Genomic DNA, 23,756 nt, shown 5'->3' with positions numbered 1-23,756 from the left:
TTAATATATAATAATATTTAATTCAATTTAATTTGTCCATTTAACACTTCTACCCCTAACACTCCAGTCTTTGTCGCAAAGCCTATAAATGTTGCCATCTAGTGGATTTTAGTAGGACATTTTGTAATTGATCAGATATATGTACTGCAAAAGGCCTTATTTTTTCTTTGCTGAAATAGTACACTGTGCCTAAGTTGTATTAACAATGGGACAGAGTACACAAGTAAAGTTTCATTTTATTTAAACACACCTTTCGGTTGCTTCACAAATATGAGCATACAAATACAACTCATAAAAAAATGTTAAAATAACAGTAATGTCATATTTACAACTAATGTAGTAGCAGAGAATGAACAGGCTAGCCTAAAGAGATACATTTTCCGATGACTTTTAAAGTCCGCAAAGGATTTACATTGCCTGATGTGATAGAGAAGCAAATTCCAGAGTTTAGGGGCAATGTAATATCATATTTATGTAATGCTATATTTACAACGAATGTAGGCCTAATAAAACTGTTACAGTGAAAAGGCTTGCCAATGAGATACGTTTTCAGATTACTATTTACTTAGTCTACACTAATTACTATTTATACTATTATATTATTTATACTATTATACTATTTACAGTGCCCTCTCCCCACATACACAGCACACTATCCCATCTCCCCTGTCATCCCCCCAACACACACACCAAGACCCCTGGCAGTTGGGTTAGCCCCTTGAGCCGTGGATCTGCCCAAGGTTTCTTCCTTGGTAAGGGAGTTTTTCCTTGCCCCTGTTGCTCTTGGGTGCTCCTTGTTGGTGCCCCCCACCCAATCCCAAACCTCCCCCACCTTTTTTATGCAGCCCTTGCCACTTAATCTACTAAACCCCTCTTCTACTGCACTTTTTACCCCCCCCCCCCCCCCCCCTTAAAGTAACTTTTGCACTTTTTACCCCCCCATTAATGCACAAATAGGCTGACACCAGACATAATTTCACTGCATTTCTTACTTCCAGTAACTATATGCATGTGACAATAAACTTCCTTGTATCCTTGTATCCTTGTAGTCCAAATTGATTCACATTGCCCGAAAGTGAATTCCAGAGCTTAGGGGCAATGTAACAGAATACTGTCTCTCCCATGGTGTTGAGGTTCATGTTAGGTATTCTGAGTAGACCTGCTGAGGAGAATCGCATAGAGTTGGTAGGGGTAGTTCTCCAGGAGGTCAGTGAGGTAAATAGGAGCATGATTATAGGGTCTTATATCTGAGGAGCAGAATTTTAAATTGGATTTGGAATGTTACAGGAAGCCGATGAGGCTATAGGTGTTATGGCTTGTGGATTTCAAGCATGTGATGAACATCCATCTGTTTGATTCTCTAAACCATCTTGCCCCCCTGAAGACATGCACTGTCTCCTTCTCACTTTCTGTGCCATGGTTCACACCTCCTCAATCCTCAAAATGAAGGCTGCCAGCCATCAGCTGGAGCAACTTAGCCTAACTGTTGTCTTAGCCTGTGGAATCCCTACAAGCTATGACCACACACTGTCACCAAAGGACAGAGCCCTCTTCTCCAGTATTAACACCAACATTCCAACCTGCCAAACCCTTCCTTAAGTTTCTTGAATTTCGTTCACAACAAAATTAGCTCTGTCTGCCATTAGCTCCAATACAATTTACCCAAGGTACTCAATGATGCGCCCTCTTCTGCAGCTCCTGCTATAGAGCTCCTGCTAGGTCTTCCTACCGCCTGCCTCCTTTATTGTATATATGGCCATCACACTGGTCAAGATCTGCCTGCCGCCTCTTTGCCCCCTGGCTCAAATAATACATTTGTCTATAGCTCCTTTTAGGTTCTGTTCCTCCCTCTAAAAAAAGCAGCTATCGCTCCTGTTTTTTAAAAACCTGACACTGATGACTTTAAAAATTACCGGCCTATTTCTGACCTTTCATTAATTGCCAAACTCCTTGAGCGTACCAGTCAATCAGCTCCAGGAGCATCTAATGACCTATGGAGAGTTTCAGTTAGGGTTTAGGGCAAAGCATAGTACCGAGACTATGCTGGTTAAGGTAATAAATTATACACCTAGCTGCTGACACAGTGTCAGCATCCTTTCCCCCTCAACCTTGCTGCCTTCGACACTGTTGACTGTCACAGCTGGTTTAAAACATATCTGACAGCAAGAGAACAGTTTGTAACTTTAGGTCCCCCAAATCACTTCACCCCTTGATTTTTTTATTTTAGTGACTAAACAGAATGTTATTTTCTGATAAAAGTATTAGCCAGTCAAACAATTTAATATAACTTTAAAGGAACACCAGGCAACGTTTTTGTTCATCTTCCTAAGTCGGTATATGGTTAAATGACTCATCAGGACGAATGAAGAATCTCTCGCCCACCCCTATACTGCCTATAGGAAGAATATCCCACTTGCAAGTTCGGTGTTTCCGACCCGCCGACCTTTAGTCTTACAAAGTCTCAGACATCGCGAGAAGCAGGATCAGTTTACATCCTGGATCCCCAGCACAGAGGCAGGCTAACGAAACGCTAGCGATTGTTGCAAACGTGTGTATAATGGCAGAGTCGGCGAAGAAGCAGCGAAAACCCTTGACGGAAGATGCAAAGAAAAGAAAAAAGAGCTTCAGACCGAGCGAGGGCTCGCACATGTATCGACATGTACAGACTCTAGGGGTAGCTTCGCAGAGAAAAAGCAGCAGGCTTGCCTGGTGTCCCTTTAATTCAATGGTAGCATGATCCAGAATAATTCTTATTACGGATACGAGAAATGACAAAGGGAGACCATTAGTAAGAAAAATAAATTGTTTATTTACACAAATACAGTAACTACATCAAATGAACAGTGCAGTGCATTAAAATTAATGTGTTATATATTTTTAACTCCATTTTGAATTAATTAACTTTCATTATCGAAATACCGCAGCATATCGGTAATGTCCACAGTGTAAGATTCTATGACATTAACACACATATTATGATGTGAGAGAAGAGAGAACAACTGAACTTTATTCCAGGTTAAACCTTTTGTCCCAAGTGATGCTTGTTAATTTAAAGGAACAGTGTCGTTTTTATAGGCAGGTAAAGTTGCTTTACAGTAATAAGGAACATCGTAACATAATAGTTTTACAATAAGTGTAATATTTTCTTTTGCAAAATACCATAAATGTTAACCATAAATATAGACATTTTTACACAACTTTGCATAATCTTATTCTTCAATTTTTAATGAAAATAAAACAAAAATAGAATAATGGATCCGGACACATTTCGATAATAAGAATTCACTGTGATTTTTCGTTAAAATGCTATGAAATTGTGTTAAAATGCTAATAAAAATGTCTGTTCTTATAGTGTTCTTTAATGTCTTTGTAGAAAATCTTTAGTTACTATTAATAAAATATTGTTTTCAAAAAATAGGACCCGGACATGTTCACTACAGCTTCATGAGAATCACAGCTGATAATACTTCACTACTGATGAGTAAGGAATGTTCCGAAGGTGGAAAAAGGCATTGTGATAAAATGGTTGATCTGTGCATTGATGGAGAGTGTAAGCCGTCTATTACTGTCTAATATTACACTAAGGCTCTTGACCTGAGTGGCACAATTATGATGCAGATATGAAGAGGGTGAAAGTGTTTTGAACCAACCAGTAGTTCTGGCTATTTAAGTAAGCTAACATTTGTCATCTACAAGCTTATGTCATGATTGCATCATGAGGAGAGACTGTGGGCTTAAAACTATCATCAATGTAGTTAGTGAAACTGAACACCATGTTGTCAGAGATATAGGCAAACCAAGTGGGAGGAGATAGATGATGAATAGCAGAGGGCCAAGCACGGAGCCCTGAGGAACCCATTTTCTAACAAGAGCTCTAACTGCAACTTGCAGCTCAGTACAAACGTAATGTAGGCTACTGTAGGCCTACTGTACTGATGGACACTGCCATGGATTCCAGACTAAGCCGATGAGAGATGGTGTCTGCGCTATAGGTCCAGGAGCAGTCTTAACCAAGGTTATTGTAATCAAGGCAGTTTTGTGCTGTGCATAGGGCAAAATCCAGACTGAAATGGCTCAAAGAGCTCGTCCTTCAGGTGCTCCTGGATTCAGATGAAACTTTAGAGACACAATAATACATACTGGATTGGAGATGGGTCAAAGTCATCAGGATTCAGGCCAGGTGTCCTGGTGGCCTGGTAGACAGAGAATTAGCAGTGGAAGTGCACTGTATAGTTGAATTAATAATCATCCGTTATTGTATCTTTGTTTCAGTGTTGGAATTAATTAATAGCTCCACCTCATGCTGACGTCCTGGTGTCTGCCTGGTGGAAGTGCTGTAGTTGAATTAATAATCATCCGTTGTAATCAACTGGAGTCCCTCTTTGTTTCAGTGTTGGAATTAATAGCTCCACACCTCATCTACAATGACATAAGTGGGAGTTATGTTTGGAAAATGTTGCCCACAAATAATATAATTTCCCTCGGAACTTTACTCGCTAATCATACATTGTCAACAGGCCTACTTTCTGACAATATAGTTCACTTCATCCACAGAACGACCAAAATCCCGGGCTCATGATGGCTACCCCATCCCTGCTTCCCAGCTGTCCCTGCGCTTGTGCAACTCAACAAGGAGGGGCAATGATACTTCTCAGTTTCAACTTCACGGAAGTTAGCACGCTAGCTGTATGATCAACGTTGTGTCAAGGTAAGTGTTCATTATGTCGTGTACTTTATGTAATTATTTTTAATGAATGAGAATGGAGATGGCCTATCATTATACATGAAAGCAGTCCTTTATTGATAAAGTAGTATACCGTACGTCAAACAAATGCCTCGCTGAATGTCGCATCCACAGTATCATTAGCGGCTAGTCAAGTGAAAATAGTAACATTATGCTGAAGGTTTTCCATCTTCGATGCTATACATGTAGAACACTATTTTAGTCCGTTTCTGCCGCGTTATGTCGTTAAACAACATAGTTAAAGCCCATGTTATGTCACTCTCCAAATTATAACTCTAAAAATGTTGAGCTACCTAGCATTAACGTTAGCCAATTGACCCATTCCGATAGTCATTGTAGTGCTAGATGACTAGAGATGACTTAGCATGGTCATGGGTAGAGGTCTTTGCTGTCTATGTTGTTTGGTTTATTTTGCTGTTGACAATTGTCAATTAATTAGCCATTCAGAACATCACATGGAAAAAAAACATTGTGACCTGTGTGTATATATATATATATATATATACACGTCTATGATTGTGACCTTTAACTTAAACATCTCCTGATTAGTCAATCTCTTGATGGCAGCATCAATATCTTGCTGCGCTGCAGTAAATGATCGCCTAGCGTTAGAATTCTATAGATTTGAGCTGATCTAGCTTCTATTTGTAACATGAATTTTGAGAGCTAGAGATAGCTGGAAGACTTGACAGATACACTTTATTTAGCATCGAAGTATGATCAGACAATATTGCCACTCTTTCGGGTTGTTTGCATCCTCCTCTATGCTGGCTGCGTTTACAACATAGACAAAGCCATCAGCTCTGACTTTGTTTTAGATTTTCTCATACTTTCTACAAGATTATTGTTGCTAAGGTACTTTCATTTGATGTAGCCTACTAATACACTTGATGTATTTGGCCTGTGTTCGTAATTACATCTACAGAAATACACAATAAGTTATTATAGACATTCATCTAAGTGTTTAAATGTGTTTAGCAATAGGAATGGACTCACACACAAACTATTGCATGTTTCCTGTTTTTCATGTCAGCAAGTGCAGACTAACTGACAGAAAAACCACAGATACTTCTCCCTCCACCTCCACACTATGAGCGTCATTGTTCAGTACAATTTTAAACAGTTACTCTGGTCTAAGTACGAAAATGTAATTAGGAAATTAGACCTAATCCAGAGTAAATTGATCTTTTTTGTTTTATCAAAGAATAGCCAATGTAACTTAACTTGCATGTCGAGACTCTTTCAAAAGCCAGACAGCGGTTACAAAATAGTCTCTTAAACCACCACACCACTGCTTCTTACATGACTGCGTAGAGTAATTTGCTGCTATTATATTGTTTTTCAGTATTTGTGCATAGCCATGAAGTATCTTAAGATATTCAACCCCATTGCTTTTTTTTTTTACATTATTGTTTCATGAGACATTTGATATAAATGTTTATATCAAAGTGTAGTGTTGCCTTCATCATTTTCTACCCCCCCCCCCCCCCCCCCCCCCTTTGCTCAGGTCTGTGCATCAACTGGTTGTAGGCATCAACTGTTTCTCACTGAGGGAGGCACATTTTCTATGGCCCTTGTCTGTAATCAGCTTCCGGCATAAGCTTGCGGCAGCAGTGGTGCAGCTCGAACAGGAAGACGGGCGAAGACTGTAGACACTGAGGAAGTTACTGCTCCGTCACCTCCTCCGGTTCATCATGACTGAATTCTGGGTCTGCTTCAGCTGCTGTATTGCTGAACAACCTCAACCTGTGAGTTCACATAGAATAATTGAATCTACTTTCTGCACATGATGACAAGCCACTAATCCCCAGCTGCTCTCTGGGTGTGGCCCTGCTGCTGCCCACTACTCTTTCTCCCAGTGTATGTGTGCTCACTGCATAGATACTCAAGATCGACAAAAGCAGTTCCTATGGGTGTTATGGCAGGCTTTCCAATACGTTTGTTTATATAGTGTAGGTCCATAGGTGAATTTCACTGCTCACGGGTTCCTAGTGGGTACGACAATTAAAGTAACTTATGATAACTTTACAGTCAGTCACACAGCCACTTTGAAGATAAACACAGTTTCATTATGAGTACAGTGGTTGAAGAATAATTGCTGTCAGTATGTCACTTAACTTTAACACAGGGGGTCTCAAACTGAAGTCTACTGGCCTGGTGATGCCTGTTTATTACACGTGACTGGCCTCTTCCAATAGTTAGCCTATAAGAAAACATACAACCTGTCATGACAAATCCTGGCTGGTTTTAAGACCATATTGTTATTTAGCTTGATGTTCCCTTGTTTAATAAACCTATAATAACATATTTGTTTTATGTGATTCCAGAAGAGAAGACGACGAATTGATCGATCAATGATTGGGGAGCCCACAAACTTCGTTCATACCACACATGTGGGATCTGGAGATATGAACATTGCGCCATCTGTGAGTAAGCCTTGTGTCTGAGCTAGCTGAATCATATTGTGTCTCTGAATCTTCTATGAGATTTCAGTATTATTGGCACCATGATATTTACATCAGTTTGATTTAAATAGATTATAGTGGTGGTGATATTAGTTTAGATGAAATTCACATAAGTTGGTAAAGTAAGCCTGCAAAGATGTTTGAAATCAAAATACACATTTACATTTGACATAGTAGGCATTTGCTTGAGATGTGCCTTTCATTGTTAGCCTGGCGGGCCATCCTATATCATTGACAGTGTTTCCCCTAGAATTTTTTCCAGCAGCGGTGCTGTTGATCGTAGGAAGCCCCCCCCCCCCCCCCCCCCCCCAAAAAAAAGAGAAACATTATAAAAAATGACTCCTTAAATTGTGACTTCTGGTGGATTTTGTGAAAGAAATGGACAGATTGAGTTACAAATTATGACATAACCATCAACACAAGCATGATTATTGCAGTACTTGAACAGGATTATTCATGTTTTTCTTTCACCTTTTTCATTTACATTATTAGTATTAGCCACTGTACAACTGTACACTGTAGGCCACTGTACAAACTATTACTATTTAGAATATACAGTGCTGTGCATAAGTTAAGACATTTATATATAATGCATTTATTTACGATACATGATGCATTAAAAATAATTGATGTCCTATTTTTTTTTTTAATTAAGGCATTAAGACAAAAGGCAAAATATGTTTTTATTCCTCCCTTTAGTCAATTTCAGCACGCCCCGTGACGCTGGCTTGATTCTCACGGTTTTAAGCTAACTTAGTAGCGTTGTTGTGCATGGTGCATAAGAATATGTGGATGAAATTAATTATGTTTCCCATGTCATTTGGTAAAATAAATGGTCAACACAAGTTACACAGAAACATTGATGACAAGACAGCCTAATAAGGACAGAAGGATAGAAGAAAGACATGAGGACTAGACAGACCAAAAAAACAGCGGCACAAGCCAACAAACAAAACAGATTTACAGTACATGTAAAAACAATATAAAAATCACATAAAGGGGTCATTGGAAGCATGTGCATTGTTCAGATTTGGAATATAAAAATCACATAAAGGGGTCATTGGAAGCATGTGCACTGTTCAGATTTGGATCGTTTAAGTAATTGTTTAAAATGTCCAAGTGGGATAAAAACAGAAAGCTTCAAAACTTTTTGGAGCAAATTCCAAATATGTGAATATGTGTGTTCATCATGAGAGAACCCTTATTGATTACATGCCAGAGAAAATTAAAATGTTATAGCAGCAAAGATGGTAAAAGGTCATGTTCCGTGTTAACTGAACAGAGTTTTGGTATGATTTTCTTGTGGAAGGAATTCCGCTTTGCAGTATGAAATATAATTCAAATATAATTAACTTTTTGTTAATCTGTGTAATGAAATATCCATAAAATATTTTATTTGAATTTACATTTTTGTCATTATAATTTATCTGTCTTAGGTTGACTCTGTTCAAGCACAGATGAGGTCCAAAGGTGGATACGGAAACGGTGTATCGGATGGTGTCCAAATATAATCAAGTAAGTATGATTGACTATGTATGAATCGTACATGTGTTTTGAATCTCCTTTTGGCACCTTTCTTCAAAATGGGGTTTGTTTGAACCTAAACTAGCTATTAAATTTAATAATGCTTAGCCATTCGACCAATTAGACAAATAGAATGCTTTAAATTCAGGAATTCAAAAATGCAGGAATTCTAGTCTAGTCTAGCAAGGCCACTACATAAAAAGCGTACTGGCAACAGTACAGTTGGTAGGCCTACTGACAGCTGACTGAGTGTAGTGATTGTAATATAATTATAATGTTTAATCATTACTTCATTTATTTTTGCTTTGAAGCTTAAATATCACCTGTGTTATCTGTTTTCCCTAGGTTGAAATAAGGCGACAGAAACTACTGATCAACGAGGGGCCAATTTAAAAGCTGAAATGTACTCCGATCATATTGTAAAGCAGAAAATCCTCTGGTATTGATGAAGTTGTATATATTTTCATACTGAAAGCACTGCAATACATTCATAGCTATGCTGGTTGCACTGTAAAATAGATCCATTAGCTTGATGCTTGTTGAATTTATGTATGAGGTTTTTTTTATTTGTTTTTTCTTGCTGTCTTTTTTTTTTCACTTTTTAGATTTATGTGTGGGTGCGTATTTATTTTTGGAGTCATCAAGCAATTGGTTTTCATATTGGTATTGATATTGTGGCTGGGCCACTAAGCATATTGAGGCACATTTTCATGATGTTCTTTTTTAAAGTCATGTCATTAAAGAACAGTTTTATGATCATAGCCACTTGAATTTTATACAATTAAAAGAAAATTCAGGGTCTCAGATTTTACATCGAATTTTGCAAACGGTAGAACACACTGTTAAATATGATTCAGAAAAGTATTTTTGTACAAATCCTGTATTTTTCTCTTCATGTTTAAATAAAGTACTTTAAACAAAGGGTAATTTTGTTCAAATTAAGTGGAGAAAAAAATAGACCAAAATCTTGGCTGGATAAACTTTTTGACGGACGTGTTACTTGGCTTGTCATCTCGCTGATTATGAAACGGAAGAGGAAGTGAAATTGATTTGTTTTCAACTTCGGGACAGCACTATGCTGATAATCAGGAGATCCCTTCAATGTTAGCTAGGTCTATTAACTTCGTTTGACTAGACACATAAACCGCGTACTAACAGTACTTATACGAATCACGACTGTCAACAGCATGTCAAAAATATGGATAATACTATCTGTCATTTTCCTGTCAACTCAGGTGAGTTAAAAAACTTGATAACGTTATGAGTTAAGCTAACGTTAGCTAGCAAATCACGCAGTTTATTTGTATGTTAATAGCTCTGTTAATATCTCTGATGTGAGACGCTTATGAACTTACCATACTTGTGTGTGTATGTGTATTTATTTTTCACAAAGTTAATAACCGCTAAATGATCGCTTCGTACACCAAAATTAGCTTAACGTTAGCCAGCTAGCTATTCATTGGATAATGTCGGGGATTTCCGAAGAAAACTCAAAGGTTAGCTGCTAGTGGTTCACGCTAACGTCACCTATGTGATAGTCTTTGTCAAAGTTATCACCTTCTACCGATAATGACTGAAGACCAAAGTATGAATGTGAAATTGTATTCTTGTTTTAGTGTTGTCATTTTCATACTGTTTTATGCTAGACGTACTCTCAAGAGGCTATTTTGCACATCTCGAATGAATCCATCGATAAAGAGTATTGTCTTGTTTACAATGCCGCCTGGACAAATCTCTCCAACTCTCTCAGAGATTCGGTAAGTCGACCGAATGTGGTTGCACACTAATATTTTTACGTTTCAAGCAGACTCCGTTAGTTTGTGTAATTGCATTCATGCCATAGAAAGGTTGGGGATATCATTTCTGAGCTTGGTCTTTTCTCCCTGTAGGTGACGTACCAGGTGGTGAATCTGGTGTCCAGTTATCTTTGTAACTCCTCTGCTATAGTCATCGATGTGACGGGAAAGGCACTTGTGGTAATGAGGGGGCAATGTGATTTCAGTCAAAAGGCACTGGTAGCCCAAGAAAAGGGAGCTGCTGCTCTCATCATTGCCAGTAACAATACTATGGTACGTACTGAACAAAGTAGTGTAAAAAGACACATTGACATCATAATTACTTTTGATATTTGAACTATCATGCAATTACATTAGATGGGAATACAATATACATGTTTTTACACTTTTAGACTCCCCCATCAGCAAATGAATCAGAATATGGCAAGGTTCATATTCCACTGGTCCTCATGCGCTATCGAGACTTTGTTGATGCTCAGCAGGTAAGACTGAATGTTCCTTCATGAAATATATCAATATAGGTGTTTTGGAAATCAATGTCAAAATGGAAATGGTCTACATGTCTGTGTTCTCTCAGGTGTTTGGCAAAGATATGAGTGCAAGACTGTATGCCCCCCCTGTGCCAGTGTTTGATGTAAGCATTGTTGTGATGCTGATCATCGCAGTGTCTACAGTTGCGCTGGGAGGCTTCTGGAGTGGTGCAGCAGAAAAGTGAGTGATTTTATGCGTTTTGTTGTCAATTAACATGACTTGGATCCTGCATCGGACCGCAGTTTCCACAAAAAATGGGGGCAGCCATGGCCTACTGGTTAGGGCTTCGGGCTTGGAACCGAAGGGTTGCCAGTTTGATCCCCGACCAGTAGGAAAAATGTGGGCGGGGGAAGTGGTTGAGCATGCTCTCCCATGCCCACATCCATTGCTGAAGTGCCGTGTGCTTCACTTCACTGTGTGTTCACTAATTCACGGATGGGATAAATGCAGAGACCAAATTCCTTGTATACACAAGTATACTTGGCCTATAAACCTGATTTACATTACAAAATGTTACTTAATGTAAAAATCATTTGGAAAGACCATTTAAAGATGTGGCATCCAAAACATCCATGTTTGGTTACCGTAATTGAGTCTATGCGTGTAAAATGGTGTGCAATGTAAATGGTGAGTCAGAACATTGAATGGAACATTTTGCTTGTTCCTTATCAGGGACAAACAGAGTGAAGGGGCTTTTCCTGGGAGGACTGAAGAAACATCAAGTGGTGAACTGTCTTTGTACTCTCCTCTGAAAGTAGTCATCTTCGTGGCCCTCATGTGCACTATGCTGGTGCTCATGTACTTTTTCTACAGGTGGCTTGGTAAGTGCCCATTCAGCCAACTTTGGACAGTTACTGAAGCATTGCAATTGCTCAGCACATTCACAGTGTTGACCTGGTTCCTCTTTCAGTTTATGTTATCATCGCCATCTTCTGCCTGGCCTCAGCAACGGCTTTGTATAGCTGTCTGGATGCCCTGCTGAATAAGGTTGGGTGTGGAATATGCAGGTAAGATTAATTACAGTCTCAGTTTGCATGGGAAACTCTATGACGGCCTGAGAACCTTTCAGCTGGGAGAGCCATAAAGACTTCTACTATTTAATGTTAGGCTTACACTTGAGTCTATTATTCTACATTTGGCTAAAAGACTCAATTCTTTAATTATTTTTATAATCCTATTTTCCTTACGTAATGTGTCACCTGCAGCATACCTCTCCTGCATACCTGTAAATGATCTGAAAAAAAAAAAAGAGTTAAAGTCTAGCAAGTCTAGCCCACCTATAATCTAATGAAGTAGTTAGTCTGGTATTACCAGGCTAGTTAACATCATCTAACACCAGGGAAACATAAGGGAAACGTGAACGTAGCGTTCAATCACAACAATGCTCAACATTAACAGACCCAGCTCTATCCATAAAGGCAAACTTGTGTGTCCGCTTGGCCTGATGGTAGTTCTGATCTTTCTGATCTCCCTCAGGAGCTCTAATGGTAGCCAACAAGTAAGTTAGGATAGTAAGGAGATTGAACTTGAAGAGTCTGAACTTGACATGACAACTGCCACATTGTCCAATGAAAATGAAAACACAGTTGTAGTCATTGGCGTTTTATGTAGGATTGACAAAATAGTTTAATATTTGCCTATTTTAGCTGCTTATTTAGCATGATGCAAAATCTCAGCTCAAATTTCTCTGTGGGACATGCAATCAACAAAAGAGCCATATCTGGCTTGCAAGCCATAGGTCCCTGGCTCTGTGGAAACCTAAAATTACCCAAGAATCAAAGTTAATGCCCTCACCTGTAAAGTGAAATTATGATTTGAGAGAGGATAGCCTCTCACTTTGACTCGAAGCAGTAAATGAAATACATTTTTCTACAACTGCAAAAATGTTCTGATGATTAATAGGACTTGCAGTTGTATTTCAGACAACATTCTTTTTGCCCTGTTGAATTGCTTGGAGTTCATTGTTAGTTCCATTTAATGCGTTGAAAGCTGGCCTGACTCATCTGACACTGAAGGGAGCGCTCAAAAGGGTGTGTTCCAAAAACAGCCCTGTTGCAGTGCTGTGGCGTACAGTCACATGTCCCTGTGTTGCGTATGTCTAGTGATTCATTCTGAGGTTTGCTGGGCCTGACACACATTTTCTGACCTACTGTTGCCGTCTTTATTTTCCCTCAGCTTCTCCTGCCACAGTAAAGAGGTCTCTGTGAGATCCTTAGTGCTGGCGGCCCTGTGTGTCAGCGTGGCTGTGGTCTGGGGAGTGTACAGGAATGAGGACAGGTACTGTCTGGAGGCCCACTCTCATCAATGCATGCTGCTGTTCCAGCCACTCCACAGCAAGTGGGAGGCTAGGCTGTGTGGTCACAAAGTGGTCGGGAGTGTTTTTAGAGCGGGGAAAGTTAAGCTGTTGTTTTCTGCAAGAGATTCTTATACTGATATACATCTTGTCTGGGCTCATAAAACACTTACGTTAGGTCTGGGTCTGTCTGAAAAGTTGGCATGAAAATAGTGTAGTCATGCATCTACTTTCCAGGCTGGTATTGAATGAATCATTGTGGATTATAAAATGTAAATATGTTTTAGTGTCAGACCATTATCCAAACAGTAAATTAAGCCTTTTTTAAACGTACATTTTGGGGTGTTATAAATGTTTGCAAGTGATCTTATTAATCTTAAGAATTGTTAGTCAGTAATCTGGTGATGGACATGCTGTTTATTTTTGGACTCGGCAAAACAAGGTATTTCATCTTTTTAGATGGATCTGGATACTCCAAGATTTGTTGGGCATTGCCTTTTGTCTGAATTTCATGAAAACAATCACTCTCTCAAACTTCAAGGTAAAAACAGACTGATTATTTAATGTTTACTTCATTTCACAGTATGTTACTTCATTATGGATCTTTTAGATGGATCAGATATGGATGACTTGGAACATTTTACATAACAGTCTTTTCTAGAGAAATTGTTTTGCTTCCATAGGACGGTCTACATCTCAGTTTCCTTCTCAAGTGATGTGCTTGAATTCGCCAACATTTGGTGAAGCCATATTGCAGTGGCTCTGCATTCTTCATAAAGCCGTGCTGTATTTAACATACCTAGCGCATTCCAGCACAGTAATTAGACACTTTGGGGCTTTGTGTCTCAGCTTACATCCCACATGCATGCTATCTTACCACAACACTAAGAGGACACGCTGGCCAGATCACAAGACGAGTGTAAGACAGTGTTCAATCCCTACTAAAGTGTTCTCTCCCTGTCTGTGTTCTCTACAGATATGCGTGATCTTGCTGAGCCTGCTGCTCCTCTATGATGTGTTCTTTGTCTTCATTACTCCCTTCCTCACAGCGGTGGGTCACTTCACACATCTGTTTGATTAGTCCCTGTTCATAAAATAGGGAGTGTTTTACCCATTTTACCATAAATCATAATACAGCACAAGCAGTTTCTCCCTTAGGCTTTAGACTATTTTGTGTGTTTTCTGTATTGTTATTTTATTATTCAGCACATATGATTAAGATTGTTACATTATGTATTGCTGTCTACAGAATGGGGAAAGCATCATGGTCCAAGTTGCCCTGGGGCCAGAGTCTGCTGGGGAGAAGGTGAGAATGACCAGGACAGGAGGTCATTTTTATTGAAGGGAGTTTGCTGTAAGAGGGTTAACATAGCAGGGAAACGCGTCATTAACATTGCCCACTTGATTTTCGTTGCTGCGCCTCTGTGGTTGTTTGTGTCAGGGACAGATTACTGACTGTGTATTTGGGCTTGGCTCTGGTTCTAGACTGATGGTAACATTGTGGAAGTACCAGCCGACCCCACACCCACCTATGAGAAAGTAAGACCCATCTTTCACCTCTTCATGGGGAAACGGGTACAAAGAACATGTTGTCCTGCTCTCGGAGAGAGTGGCCAGCTGTTTCATAGTTGTTCTGCTATGAAGGGATTTATGTTTCACACAACACTCCTAGACAGTCCTAGAGAATAGCTGTCTGAAATATAAATCCCCTTGCTCATGTGACTGGAGCTTTTACCCATGTTTGGAGCATAGCTTTGAGTTAAAACCTAGATTTATTTGAAGTAGAATTTCTGATCGAGTCAGTCAACTGATTCAGCATCAGTTGCATCCTAACACTGAAAAAAATAGTATTTAATATCAATTTAGTGGTGCTTCTTTTAAAAAATACCTCCCTCACTTTGAAAGTGTTAGTTTGATGGAGTTTATATTACATCTATATACCTTTCATTACTAACAGATTAATGTTGGGTGGGAATCTGTATCTGTTTGTGTTTGTGTGTCTGTTGTGTCCTTGTTGTGACCTTGTAACTGTTGTTAGTTTCCATGTTGAGTGTTTCAGATTTCTTTTTGGTTCTGTTTTAATGGGATAACATCTAAATGCTTGCAATTATTTTATACAAAAGTATTTGCAAGTACACCTATAGCATGTAGTGTTTGGAAGCTAGCGGTTACTCTCACAATGAATTACTTTTGCAACTTAATATGTTACAGTATGTGTAGAAGAACATATTGTATCTCCTTTTTGAAGGAGGTTTGAAAAGCTGTTTAGATGTTGCCATTCTTTTTTCAAGATGTCTTCTCTGTTAGTCTGTAGATTGTAGTCCTCCAGTGCTTAGCTCCTTGTTGCCTTTCAGCTTCCGGTGGTCATGAGGGTCCCCAGGTTCTCTGCCTGGGCTCAGAACCTATGTGGCATGCAGTTCTCAATCCTGGGCTATGGAGACATCATTGTGCCAGGTGAAATCATTTCATCCAATATGTTCTCTCTGGTTGATAAGTCATGGTAACAACAGTCTTAGACATTAGCAATGTCAATGGTCTTGGTCTGTTTTTAATGAACAAGGAAATGTTTTTGTTGTTTAGGCTTGCTGATCGCCTACTGCCATAGGTTTGATGTCTGGACTGGCAGCTCCAGGAGAGTGTACTTCATTTGTTGCACAATAGGTACGTTTTGTTTCCAAATATGCCTTTTGTTGGAAAGATTTTGCAATAGTAGTATTTCTAGTGGAAAAATCTTTTCAGTTTCCAATTGTGGACACCAATGAGTACAGCCTCTGATTCTTGTCTTTAATTCAACAGCCTACTTCTTGGGCATGATCGTGACTTTCGCGGTTATGCTCCTGTCCAAGATGGGACAGCCAGCCTTGCTATACCTGGTGCCTTTCACCCTCATCACCAGTGCTGTGGTGGCGTGGAGCCGGAAAGAGATGCAGCAGTTTTGGGCAGGAACCACTTACCAGGTGGGTGTGCACATAGGCAACTCCAAGCCTAGCTCAGTATGCCTGACAGCAGAGCTATGCTTATTTGTCGACTAATCTTCACCCAGGCTTCGCACAGAGCAGGAGGAGCGGGTCAGATGTTGTCACATGTTGTTGGTCAGCGATTCAGATTTCATTTCTGTTTAAAAAGAAAGAGAGGAAGGGAGCATGAGGAACTGTACAACAATGCACAAAAAGTGTATTCAGTAGATGGACAAACCCTCAGCTATTGGCTTTCTTTATGTTCTCGGGTGTCTACCGAAACAAAATTAAGTTAATTCTTAGGCGATCCTGATCTTACCTGTTGTTACGGTTGTAAGGTGGCACTCAGAGTGTAAATGGAAAACATAAAAGTTCATGTAATCATCTAATCATGTAATTCATGAAAACCTGTGGAAAGGGAATTACATGATTGTTTAGCAATTGTTTTTTTTTTTCATCTGATCTTCTGTTATTGAAACAGTACATTGTTGTTAAAATAAAGAGGAGTGTGAATCCTTCCAATCAGCAGTTAGGAAGCAAGGAATATTTTCACAGTGAGACAGTTCTATGCTTATGCTTCGACCTAAGTGTCCTTGGGAATTAGGGGGTAAATATTACATTTGCTGAACTCCCAAAATTTACACTGTGTTGAAAGACTTGAATTAGAAAGCGCAGATGTAAAACAAAGTGAGAGACTTTTTAAAGAAACCTTACACGTTTAAGTTTAGTTTAAATGTACAACATTTACATTTCTTCTTCGCCAAAAAAAGTGATAATAAATGACTACTTGATGTTCCATTAGGTGTTGGACTCTACCAGGGAGCCTTTATCGCCAGGTCTGTCTGAGTGTATGAGACGTTTTCCTCTGCTTGCTTCCTGCCGTTTGTTGTGAAGTTGTGGTGTGTTTTTTTCCTCCTCTGCTACCCTCTCAAGCCTCCATGTCCATCCACTGCCACTAAAAGGCCACTGGATGTCGCCAGAACTCTGGGGAATGTGCTGAGCTCTGTACTCAACAGTGCCGATGCTCAGCATCTTCAATGTCCAAACAGTTGCTTGGATTAAATATTTGGCCATTGCAGACCCATCCTGCTTCCCTCTCTACTGAGCATTCTACATCATATGCTCTGCATTCGCTGGGGTTGTTGGGGTTGTCCAGTTTTCACCGTCCTTTCCTAACCATCCAGTGTCCACAGACTAACAAATCATGACGTTGTCATGGTCACTTTTCATTTCCAGTGATTGGAAACACAGTTTGCATGCTGTTTATTTCTCTATAGCAACCATTTTCTTGATAATTTCACTGCAGTTTATTTCATGTACAAAGTTTCATCATTGAAATGTGCTGTTAACCCATCCATCTCTTGATATGAGAGTCAGTAGTTTGTACATATTATACGTATGTCTGTGTACTCAATATTGATATATTTTATATCTTATGAAGTAACTTCTCTAGAGGTACTATACACTATCTATTATAGATTTCTGAACATTTCAAATAATACTGGGTTACTCATATGAAAAAATAATTAAATCAGGGAGTTAAAGTTATGAGATCTATAAGTAATGTGAAATTGTCTGTCATATTGTCTGTCATGTCAGATCTAATATTAAGCTTTCTAACCTAGAGTGTATTCCTGGTGTCTTCCTCACAGATGGAGAACCTGGATATGCCAGTGGGGAAAGAAAATGCTGATTGTAACCCATAAGCCACTGGATGTTTGGATCAGTAGATTTCCATTTTTGTATACATGACGCCACCTTTAACACAAAGGGACTTTGGTAATGGCACACATTTCATAATGATCAATCATGGTTTTATTAGATTTTAAATTGACATTAATAGATTGGTGATTACTTCTTGATGTGCTTAATTGTTCTTGTGATGCTGTAAAATCTTTTTTGAATATCAAAGGCTACTGCTGACATTTTTGCCTCAGTGACAGACAAAAGTGACTGGACAAAGCACTTTAATTGTTTGAGATGTTTATTATCAAGTAACAGACAACTTGTATAAAAAGGTTTTGTATCATTAATTTTTCAGAGCTTTGGTGTACATTTTTGGTGATCGGAATTTGTTGAGGGAGGGGCCTTATTGCTGCCTTAAATTGACCTTTAAAGTGTAATTCCAGCGAAAATTGACCCAGGGGTGTTTTTCTGCATTAAAACGCATCAAATAAGCCGAGACAGTATTTTTCATTGATCAACCACTACAGAGCCTGCTCCGGTATATGCTATAGCCCTAAATTGCAAACAGTGGATTAGCTAAGGGCCAGAGGTGGGACAAAGTCACTGTTTGGCAAGTCACAAGTAAGTCTCAAGTCTTAACGCTGAAGTCCAAGTCAAGTCCCAAGTCAAGACAAAGATGTCCCAAGCAAGTCCAAGTCAAGTATTACCAAGGCCAAGTCGAGTCCAAGTCCAAGTCCTTATTTTTCGAGTCCTAAACAAGTCACTATCTTATTACTGCATATTAATATGTCATCAATCATGCTTTCTATATATCATTCTTATCAATATATCATAGTTGACATATTGAAGTGTTTTAAAACACTTATAAGTACGGAGCCCCTAATACGGAGCCCCTAAGGGGACATGAGCAAAAAAAAATGTAAAGTTTAGTTTCATGTGTGCGCACATGAAAGTTTCGCATGAGCAAATGAAAGTTTCGCGTTAGCACATGAAACTAAACTTTAGATTTTTTTTGCTCACATCCTTAGGGGCTCCGTATATAAGCACAAGCCCAAAGACAAACAAAGTAGGCTATCCTTTGTTCTCTTACTGAGGGATAGATAAGTGAGCAAAAGCATTTTTGTCTCCTTACATGCATTGTCTTATAGCTTAGTGAATGGAATCTCTCGTTGCATTGTTAGTAAAAGTGAGCCAATAAAAAAATCCCTAATTACTTGGCCTGGTATTCACAACGAGTAGGCTACAACTGCCAATGCAGATTAAGAAGACAAGACGATTTAGGCAGATATATTGACTTGAGACTACAGTATATTGGGGTGAAGCACTGCTACTTGGGTGCAGAGATATCACGCAACACATAGCCTACCTTATCTCACTCGCCACAGCACAGACAATCTCTAGGCTACTCTTTAAAAACAGCCCCTACAAGATGCTTGGCGATTATGACCTTGACGATCGAAACTATCTCAGCAACAGAGACATGAAACATGCCCCAACTGGTCCCTAACAAGTCAAGAACTAGGCCTAAAGTGCATTCTCCTCCAAGATGCCTGGAGCATTGTACTCAATGTTCCCAAATATGTTGCTGGCTGCACTGCATTCTAAGCCATCACACCCCATAGCTGTTTTGTCATTCAAAATGTTAGAATGGCTTAGAATGCAGTGCAGCCAGCAACACATGTTATGTAGGCTATGTAGAGTAGCCTATTGGTCTTCACAACTGAACGTAAATGCCCCCGCCCCTTTTTTACAATATAAAAATGTCTAGTCATTTGTTATACCAATAGGCCTACTATAATATGCATGGGGATTTGAAGAAAGAGGACTGATGCAGGCTATTTTTTTAGACCATTAATTAAACAAAGTGTTCTATCATCATGGTCATGCGATCATTGAGGGCGAAGAGTGTCCAGCGCTCCACGCTCAACTTGTTTACCATTTTGAGTGCACCATCCGTGTAGCCTACTTGCAGTGCACTTTGTTGTCAAAATTATCAGTGTGAATGCACTCATGTGAATGAATACACAGTGCTAGTGACGACCTAGTGACCATCCAAAGGATTTACATCTTATTATTGTGTATAAAAAATATTACATTAAAAAGGAAAAATGGTTGTGCTTTTGATTTTTGATTACTTCAACTCAATTAGATTTTGACTTTCACTTGTATTGGAGTAGCCTAATATTTGACAAGGTGTATCTGTACCAGAGCCATAGACAACTCCATTGACGCTGTTCCATTTTTTTCCAACAATGGCAGCTATAGGAAGCCTCAAATAGTTCCCGGAAGTTAACAATTAATAGTAGCAGCAGTGCAGTTACAGCAGTATAGACTGTTTGTAGCCAACATTTCAGACTCAGATTTACATTCCTTTGCCTCATCCGAATAATAATAATAATAATAATAACAGTAATAGTAGTAAAGTAATAGTAGGCTATCAATAGCCTAATTCTAATAATAAACGATTTATGTATCGACTATGACTTTTCTGCTGCTCAGTCTTTATCAGTTCCTCATCAAATAAATTAAAAGAGGCTAAAAGGCCAATAAATGTGCCCACAAACTACCAAGAGGAGCCTGCTAATGTAAGGAAGAATTCCTCACACCATCAGTCTCTGACTCTGCAGCCCAAAAGCTGTGTCTTTTATTGTACAGATGCACACAGAAAATAGGAAGCAAGACATAGCGACTTCATTGTGACATACTCTTCTTACACACACCCAGACAGGGTGCAGTTCCTGTCTGTCTGGGTGCACACTTAAGTTGTACTCTCTGTTCTTAGAAATCAGCACAACAACATATAACTTGAACTCTCTATTCTTAGAGCTCAGCACAACAATATTTCTGCTTACACAAATAGTTATACAGTGATACTAATAATCACACACCACACGCGAACCTGAAGTTTATTACAGAAGACTAAAAGAACACTTACCAACTGTCCCCCTACCAGCTCCTCTCGAAGGAAAGTCCGTATAAGGCATTACCTTCCGGCAATAGACGTCATGCTCTGTGTGAGATCTTAGTCTTCTGTGAGATTAACAATCTTCTTTAATAAACTCCGGGTTCGTTATCTATGTTGTTAGTGATTCATTTTATGTGTAGGGACCTTGAGCAAGCTACTGACGAGGTTTGATGCTGTTTTGAACAATATTACTGGTTAAAGAAATGCTATTTGAGAAGCGTTTTGCTCATGGCCCTTAGCTAATCCGCTGTTTCTCCCCTATTTGGGGCTATAGCGAATACCGGAGCAGGCTCTGTAGTGGTTGATCAACGAAAAATACTGTCTCCACGGCTTATTTGATGTGTTTTAATGCAGAAAAACACCCTTGGGCCTTTTTTTTTGCTGGAATTACACTTTAAGTCTTTTTTGATGTTATTTTTTGTAAGCAACTTACACACATTAAAAAGTGTTGCTGATGTTTTCATGATGCAGTTTACTATTGACTATCAACACTCTTGTCAACTGGAATGCAAGAAGATGCATATGACATGACATTATTCACAATGCAACCCCAATGGGACTAGATGGATATAGTGTGTCAATACAGTTACTTCTCAGAACATATGTGGACCTTTTTCCAGTTGGTTGGTGATGAAAAACAGAGCTAGGGTTTGCCTTCAAGCTTGAGGGGTAAGAACCCTCCTCAAAACAGAGCTAGAACAGAACACCCCCCTTATTTCATATTTTTATTCAGAATCAGATTTATGAGAATCGAATGCGCTCGTTTCATGGATTTTGGATATTTGCATTTTGCAATTTTTTAAGCATGGACTGAAACCTATGAAAATAAGGACTGATAATATGTAATGGCTTGAACTTAACTGAGATATGTGGACTATACAAACACAGGGGATTTCCACTCATTGGAATCTTATTTAGCATGTTTGCTCAAACAGCAACACACTGCTTAGTTAGTCCTCACAAATATACTATTGGAATACAAAGGGGCCAAATTGTTATTAAAGAACTGTGACTATCCAAATCCAACACTAAAAGCGATCAGCTAAATATTTTAAATGGGGGTTTAAAATGCTCTGCTATGCTCTCTCTATTTTACATGACCAGATGCATTCTTATTTTGCAAAGAGTGCCTTCTTATGATGTTCCCATCTGACCTTACTATTGCCATAACCAAAATAGACCTACAATATAGAGAACAGAGGTGGGAAGGAACAAAGTACAAATAAGTACTGTCCTTAAGTAGCCTTTTCAGGTATCTGTACTTGAGTATTTATTTTAAATAACTTTTTACTTTACTCTACATTTTTCACAGAAATATCTGTACTTTCTACTCCTAACATTTTCAAAACTGGCTTGCTGCTTGTGTTACTGCATTTGAGGCGAGTTATCAGTTATGTGTATTTAAGGTCATTGTGTGCTTTCCCAACATCAAGGCTAATTTCAACCTTAATGGAAGGGACATCAATAGTGATTCAAAAAGGGGGTTGACTGCAACTGTAGGGGTGCCACCTAAGGGACAGCACCAAAACAATGGTTACATGATAATGGAAAACTTCTTTGTTGGATTCAGTACTTTATCAGAATGTACAGACAAACAGAATGTTTGTTTCTCTGCAAGTTCATCCTTGGATTGGTAGTAGGCAACAAGTTTGCTTGAATTTTTGTTATGAAATTTCATAGGGACAGTGAAATAGTTTTAAGGAATTAGATATATTAAATTAAAATATCACCGTAGGCTAGTCTGCTTCTTTTTACAGAAACAACTGGTAAAATAGTCCTTCAGAAAGACTAGTATACTTTTTTCTTTTATACTTCAAGTAGCCTACATTTCAGAGGATGCACTAGTTACTTTCTTTTACTTGAGTAAAGAAGTTGAATCACTACTTGTACTTTTGACTTGAGTCTTTTTTACAGAAGTATCTACTTCTATTTGAGTGGACAGTGTGTACCTTTACCATCTCTGATAGAGAACATCTCTCACTGTTATTTAAAACTTTAAGGGAAGTTATGCAGAATGTAAACTAGATTTCCACCTCTTTCACAGCCCTTTTCTTCAGTAAAAGCATCAAAGTAACTCCATTAAAAGTGGAAGTCCTGTATGAAAAATTCACACTTCAAGCAGCCGAGTGTTGGTGTAACAACACAGGTATTAATCACACGGCATACCATCAACATGAATTTGCCAAAACTAGTTACCTGATAAAAGCCTGAATTGTTGCTTTAAACATTACCAGCAGGTGAAGTTATAAAATGAAAACATGATTTGGGCTCTCTTATATGACATTATTAGATTATTAAAACGGAAGCATCAGTGTAGCAGCATGTTACTGTTAGTTGCAGGAGGTGGAGCTAGTTTACTTTGTAAAAGGTTGTATATGATCCAGGGAAGTCTGAAGGGTCGTTAGACAATTGATGAGGAGAGGAAAGAAGAAAAAATTATTTGTTGATACACAAATCTGTTTTCATATTCTGGAGACCAGAAAAATCAGAAGAGAGTGCAACTAAGAATTTGTTTGAGGTCAGTTTTTAGTTTTTGTACTTTTTGTGTTATTTGAATATTAAGGCAGGAGTAAAAACTACTGATGTTTGTGACGTGTGGCAAACTGTCCCGTGTCACTTGCCAACTATTCCCGTAACCCATGGCAAGTGGTGCTGGACAGTAGGCAACAACAATAGGTAGGCTACAGCACAAGTTTTGCTTCCACTGCTACTTAATAATGAAACATAACTGGTGGAGCTAGAAACCAAAAAGGTTATAACCTGTTGGTATAATCTTTATCAATGAACATATCAAA

General features: G+C 38.9%; 2 protein-coding genes across 4 annotated transcripts; both read left to right on the top strand.

Moving 5' to 3' along the window:
- The first annotated feature begins 4,558 nt into the window (after positions 1–4,558).
- LOC121682272 (CDC42 small effector protein 2-like) lies at positions 4,559–8,726 on the top strand. Its single transcript, XM_042062349.1, has 4 exons — positions 4,559–4,708; positions 6,252–6,492; positions 7,072–7,170; positions 8,646–8,726. Exons 2-4 carry the CDS (start codon positions 6,439–6,441, stop codon positions 8,718–8,720), a joined length of 228 nt encoding a protein of 75 aa, XP_041918283.1. The 5' UTR covers positions 4,559–4,708; positions 6,252–6,438; the 3' UTR covers positions 8,721–8,726.
- Positions 8,727–9,768: 1,042 nt separating this feature from the next.
- zgc:123258 (uncharacterized protein LOC641502 homolog) lies at positions 9,769–18,487 on the top strand. 3 transcript variants are annotated; one of them, XM_042061691.1, is made up of 17 exons: positions 9,769–9,968; positions 10,380–10,490; positions 10,623–10,802; positions 10,922–11,011; positions 11,107–11,240; positions 11,733–11,881; positions 11,971–12,067; positions 13,236–13,337; positions 13,813–13,894; positions 14,330–14,404; positions 14,603–14,659; positions 14,839–14,892; positions 15,708–15,807; positions 15,934–16,014; positions 16,150–16,310; positions 17,113–17,146; positions 17,963–18,487. In XM_042061691.1, exons 1-17 carry the CDS (start codon positions 9,921–9,923, stop codon positions 18,001–18,003), a joined length of 1,596 nt encoding a protein of 531 aa, XP_041917625.1. In that variant the 5' UTR covers positions 9,769–9,920; the 3' UTR covers positions 18,004–18,487. The 3 variants fall into 3 exon arrangements, with proteins under 3 accessions (XP_041917625.1, XP_041917627.1, XP_041917626.1); XM_042061693.1 differs by lacking the exon at positions 14,839–14,892; XM_042061692.1 differs by lacking the exon at positions 17,113–17,146.
- The last annotated feature ends 5,269 nt before the right edge of the window (positions 18,488–23,756 follow it).

This window comes from Alosa sapidissima, chromosome 14 (assembly GCF_018492685.1).
Source record: "Alosa sapidissima isolate fAloSap1 chromosome 14, fAloSap1.pri, whole genome shotgun sequence".
Taxonomy (NCBI): Eukaryota; Metazoa; Chordata; class Actinopteri; order Clupeiformes; family Clupeidae; genus Alosa; species Alosa sapidissima.
This window is presented reverse-complemented; position numbering and strand designations above follow the sequence as displayed.

Coding starts and splice junctions, on each gene's coding strand:
- LOC121682272 (XM_042062349.1), top strand. CDS start 6,439: ATGACTGAATTCTGGGTCTGCTTCAGCTGCTGTATTGCTGAACAACCT. Junction 6,493..7,071: donor TTGCTGAACAACCTCAACCT/GTGAGTTCACAT, acceptor ATGTGATTCCAG/AAGAGAAGACGACGAATTGA. Junction 7,171..8,645: donor ATATGAACATTGCGCCATCT/GTGAGTAAGCCT, acceptor TATCTGTCTTAG/GTTGACTCTGTTCAAGCACA.
- zgc:123258 (XM_042061691.1), top strand. CDS start 9,921: ATGTCAAAAATATGGATAATACTATCTGTCATTTTCCTGTCAACTCAG. Junction 10,491..10,622: donor CCAACTCTCTCAGAGATTCG/GTAAGTCGACCG, acceptor TTCTCCCTGTAG/GTGACGTACCAGGTGGTGAA. Junction 13,895..14,329: donor TCACTCTCTCAAACTTCAAG/GTAAAAACAGAC, acceptor TGTTCTCTACAG/ATATGCGTGATCTTGCTGAG.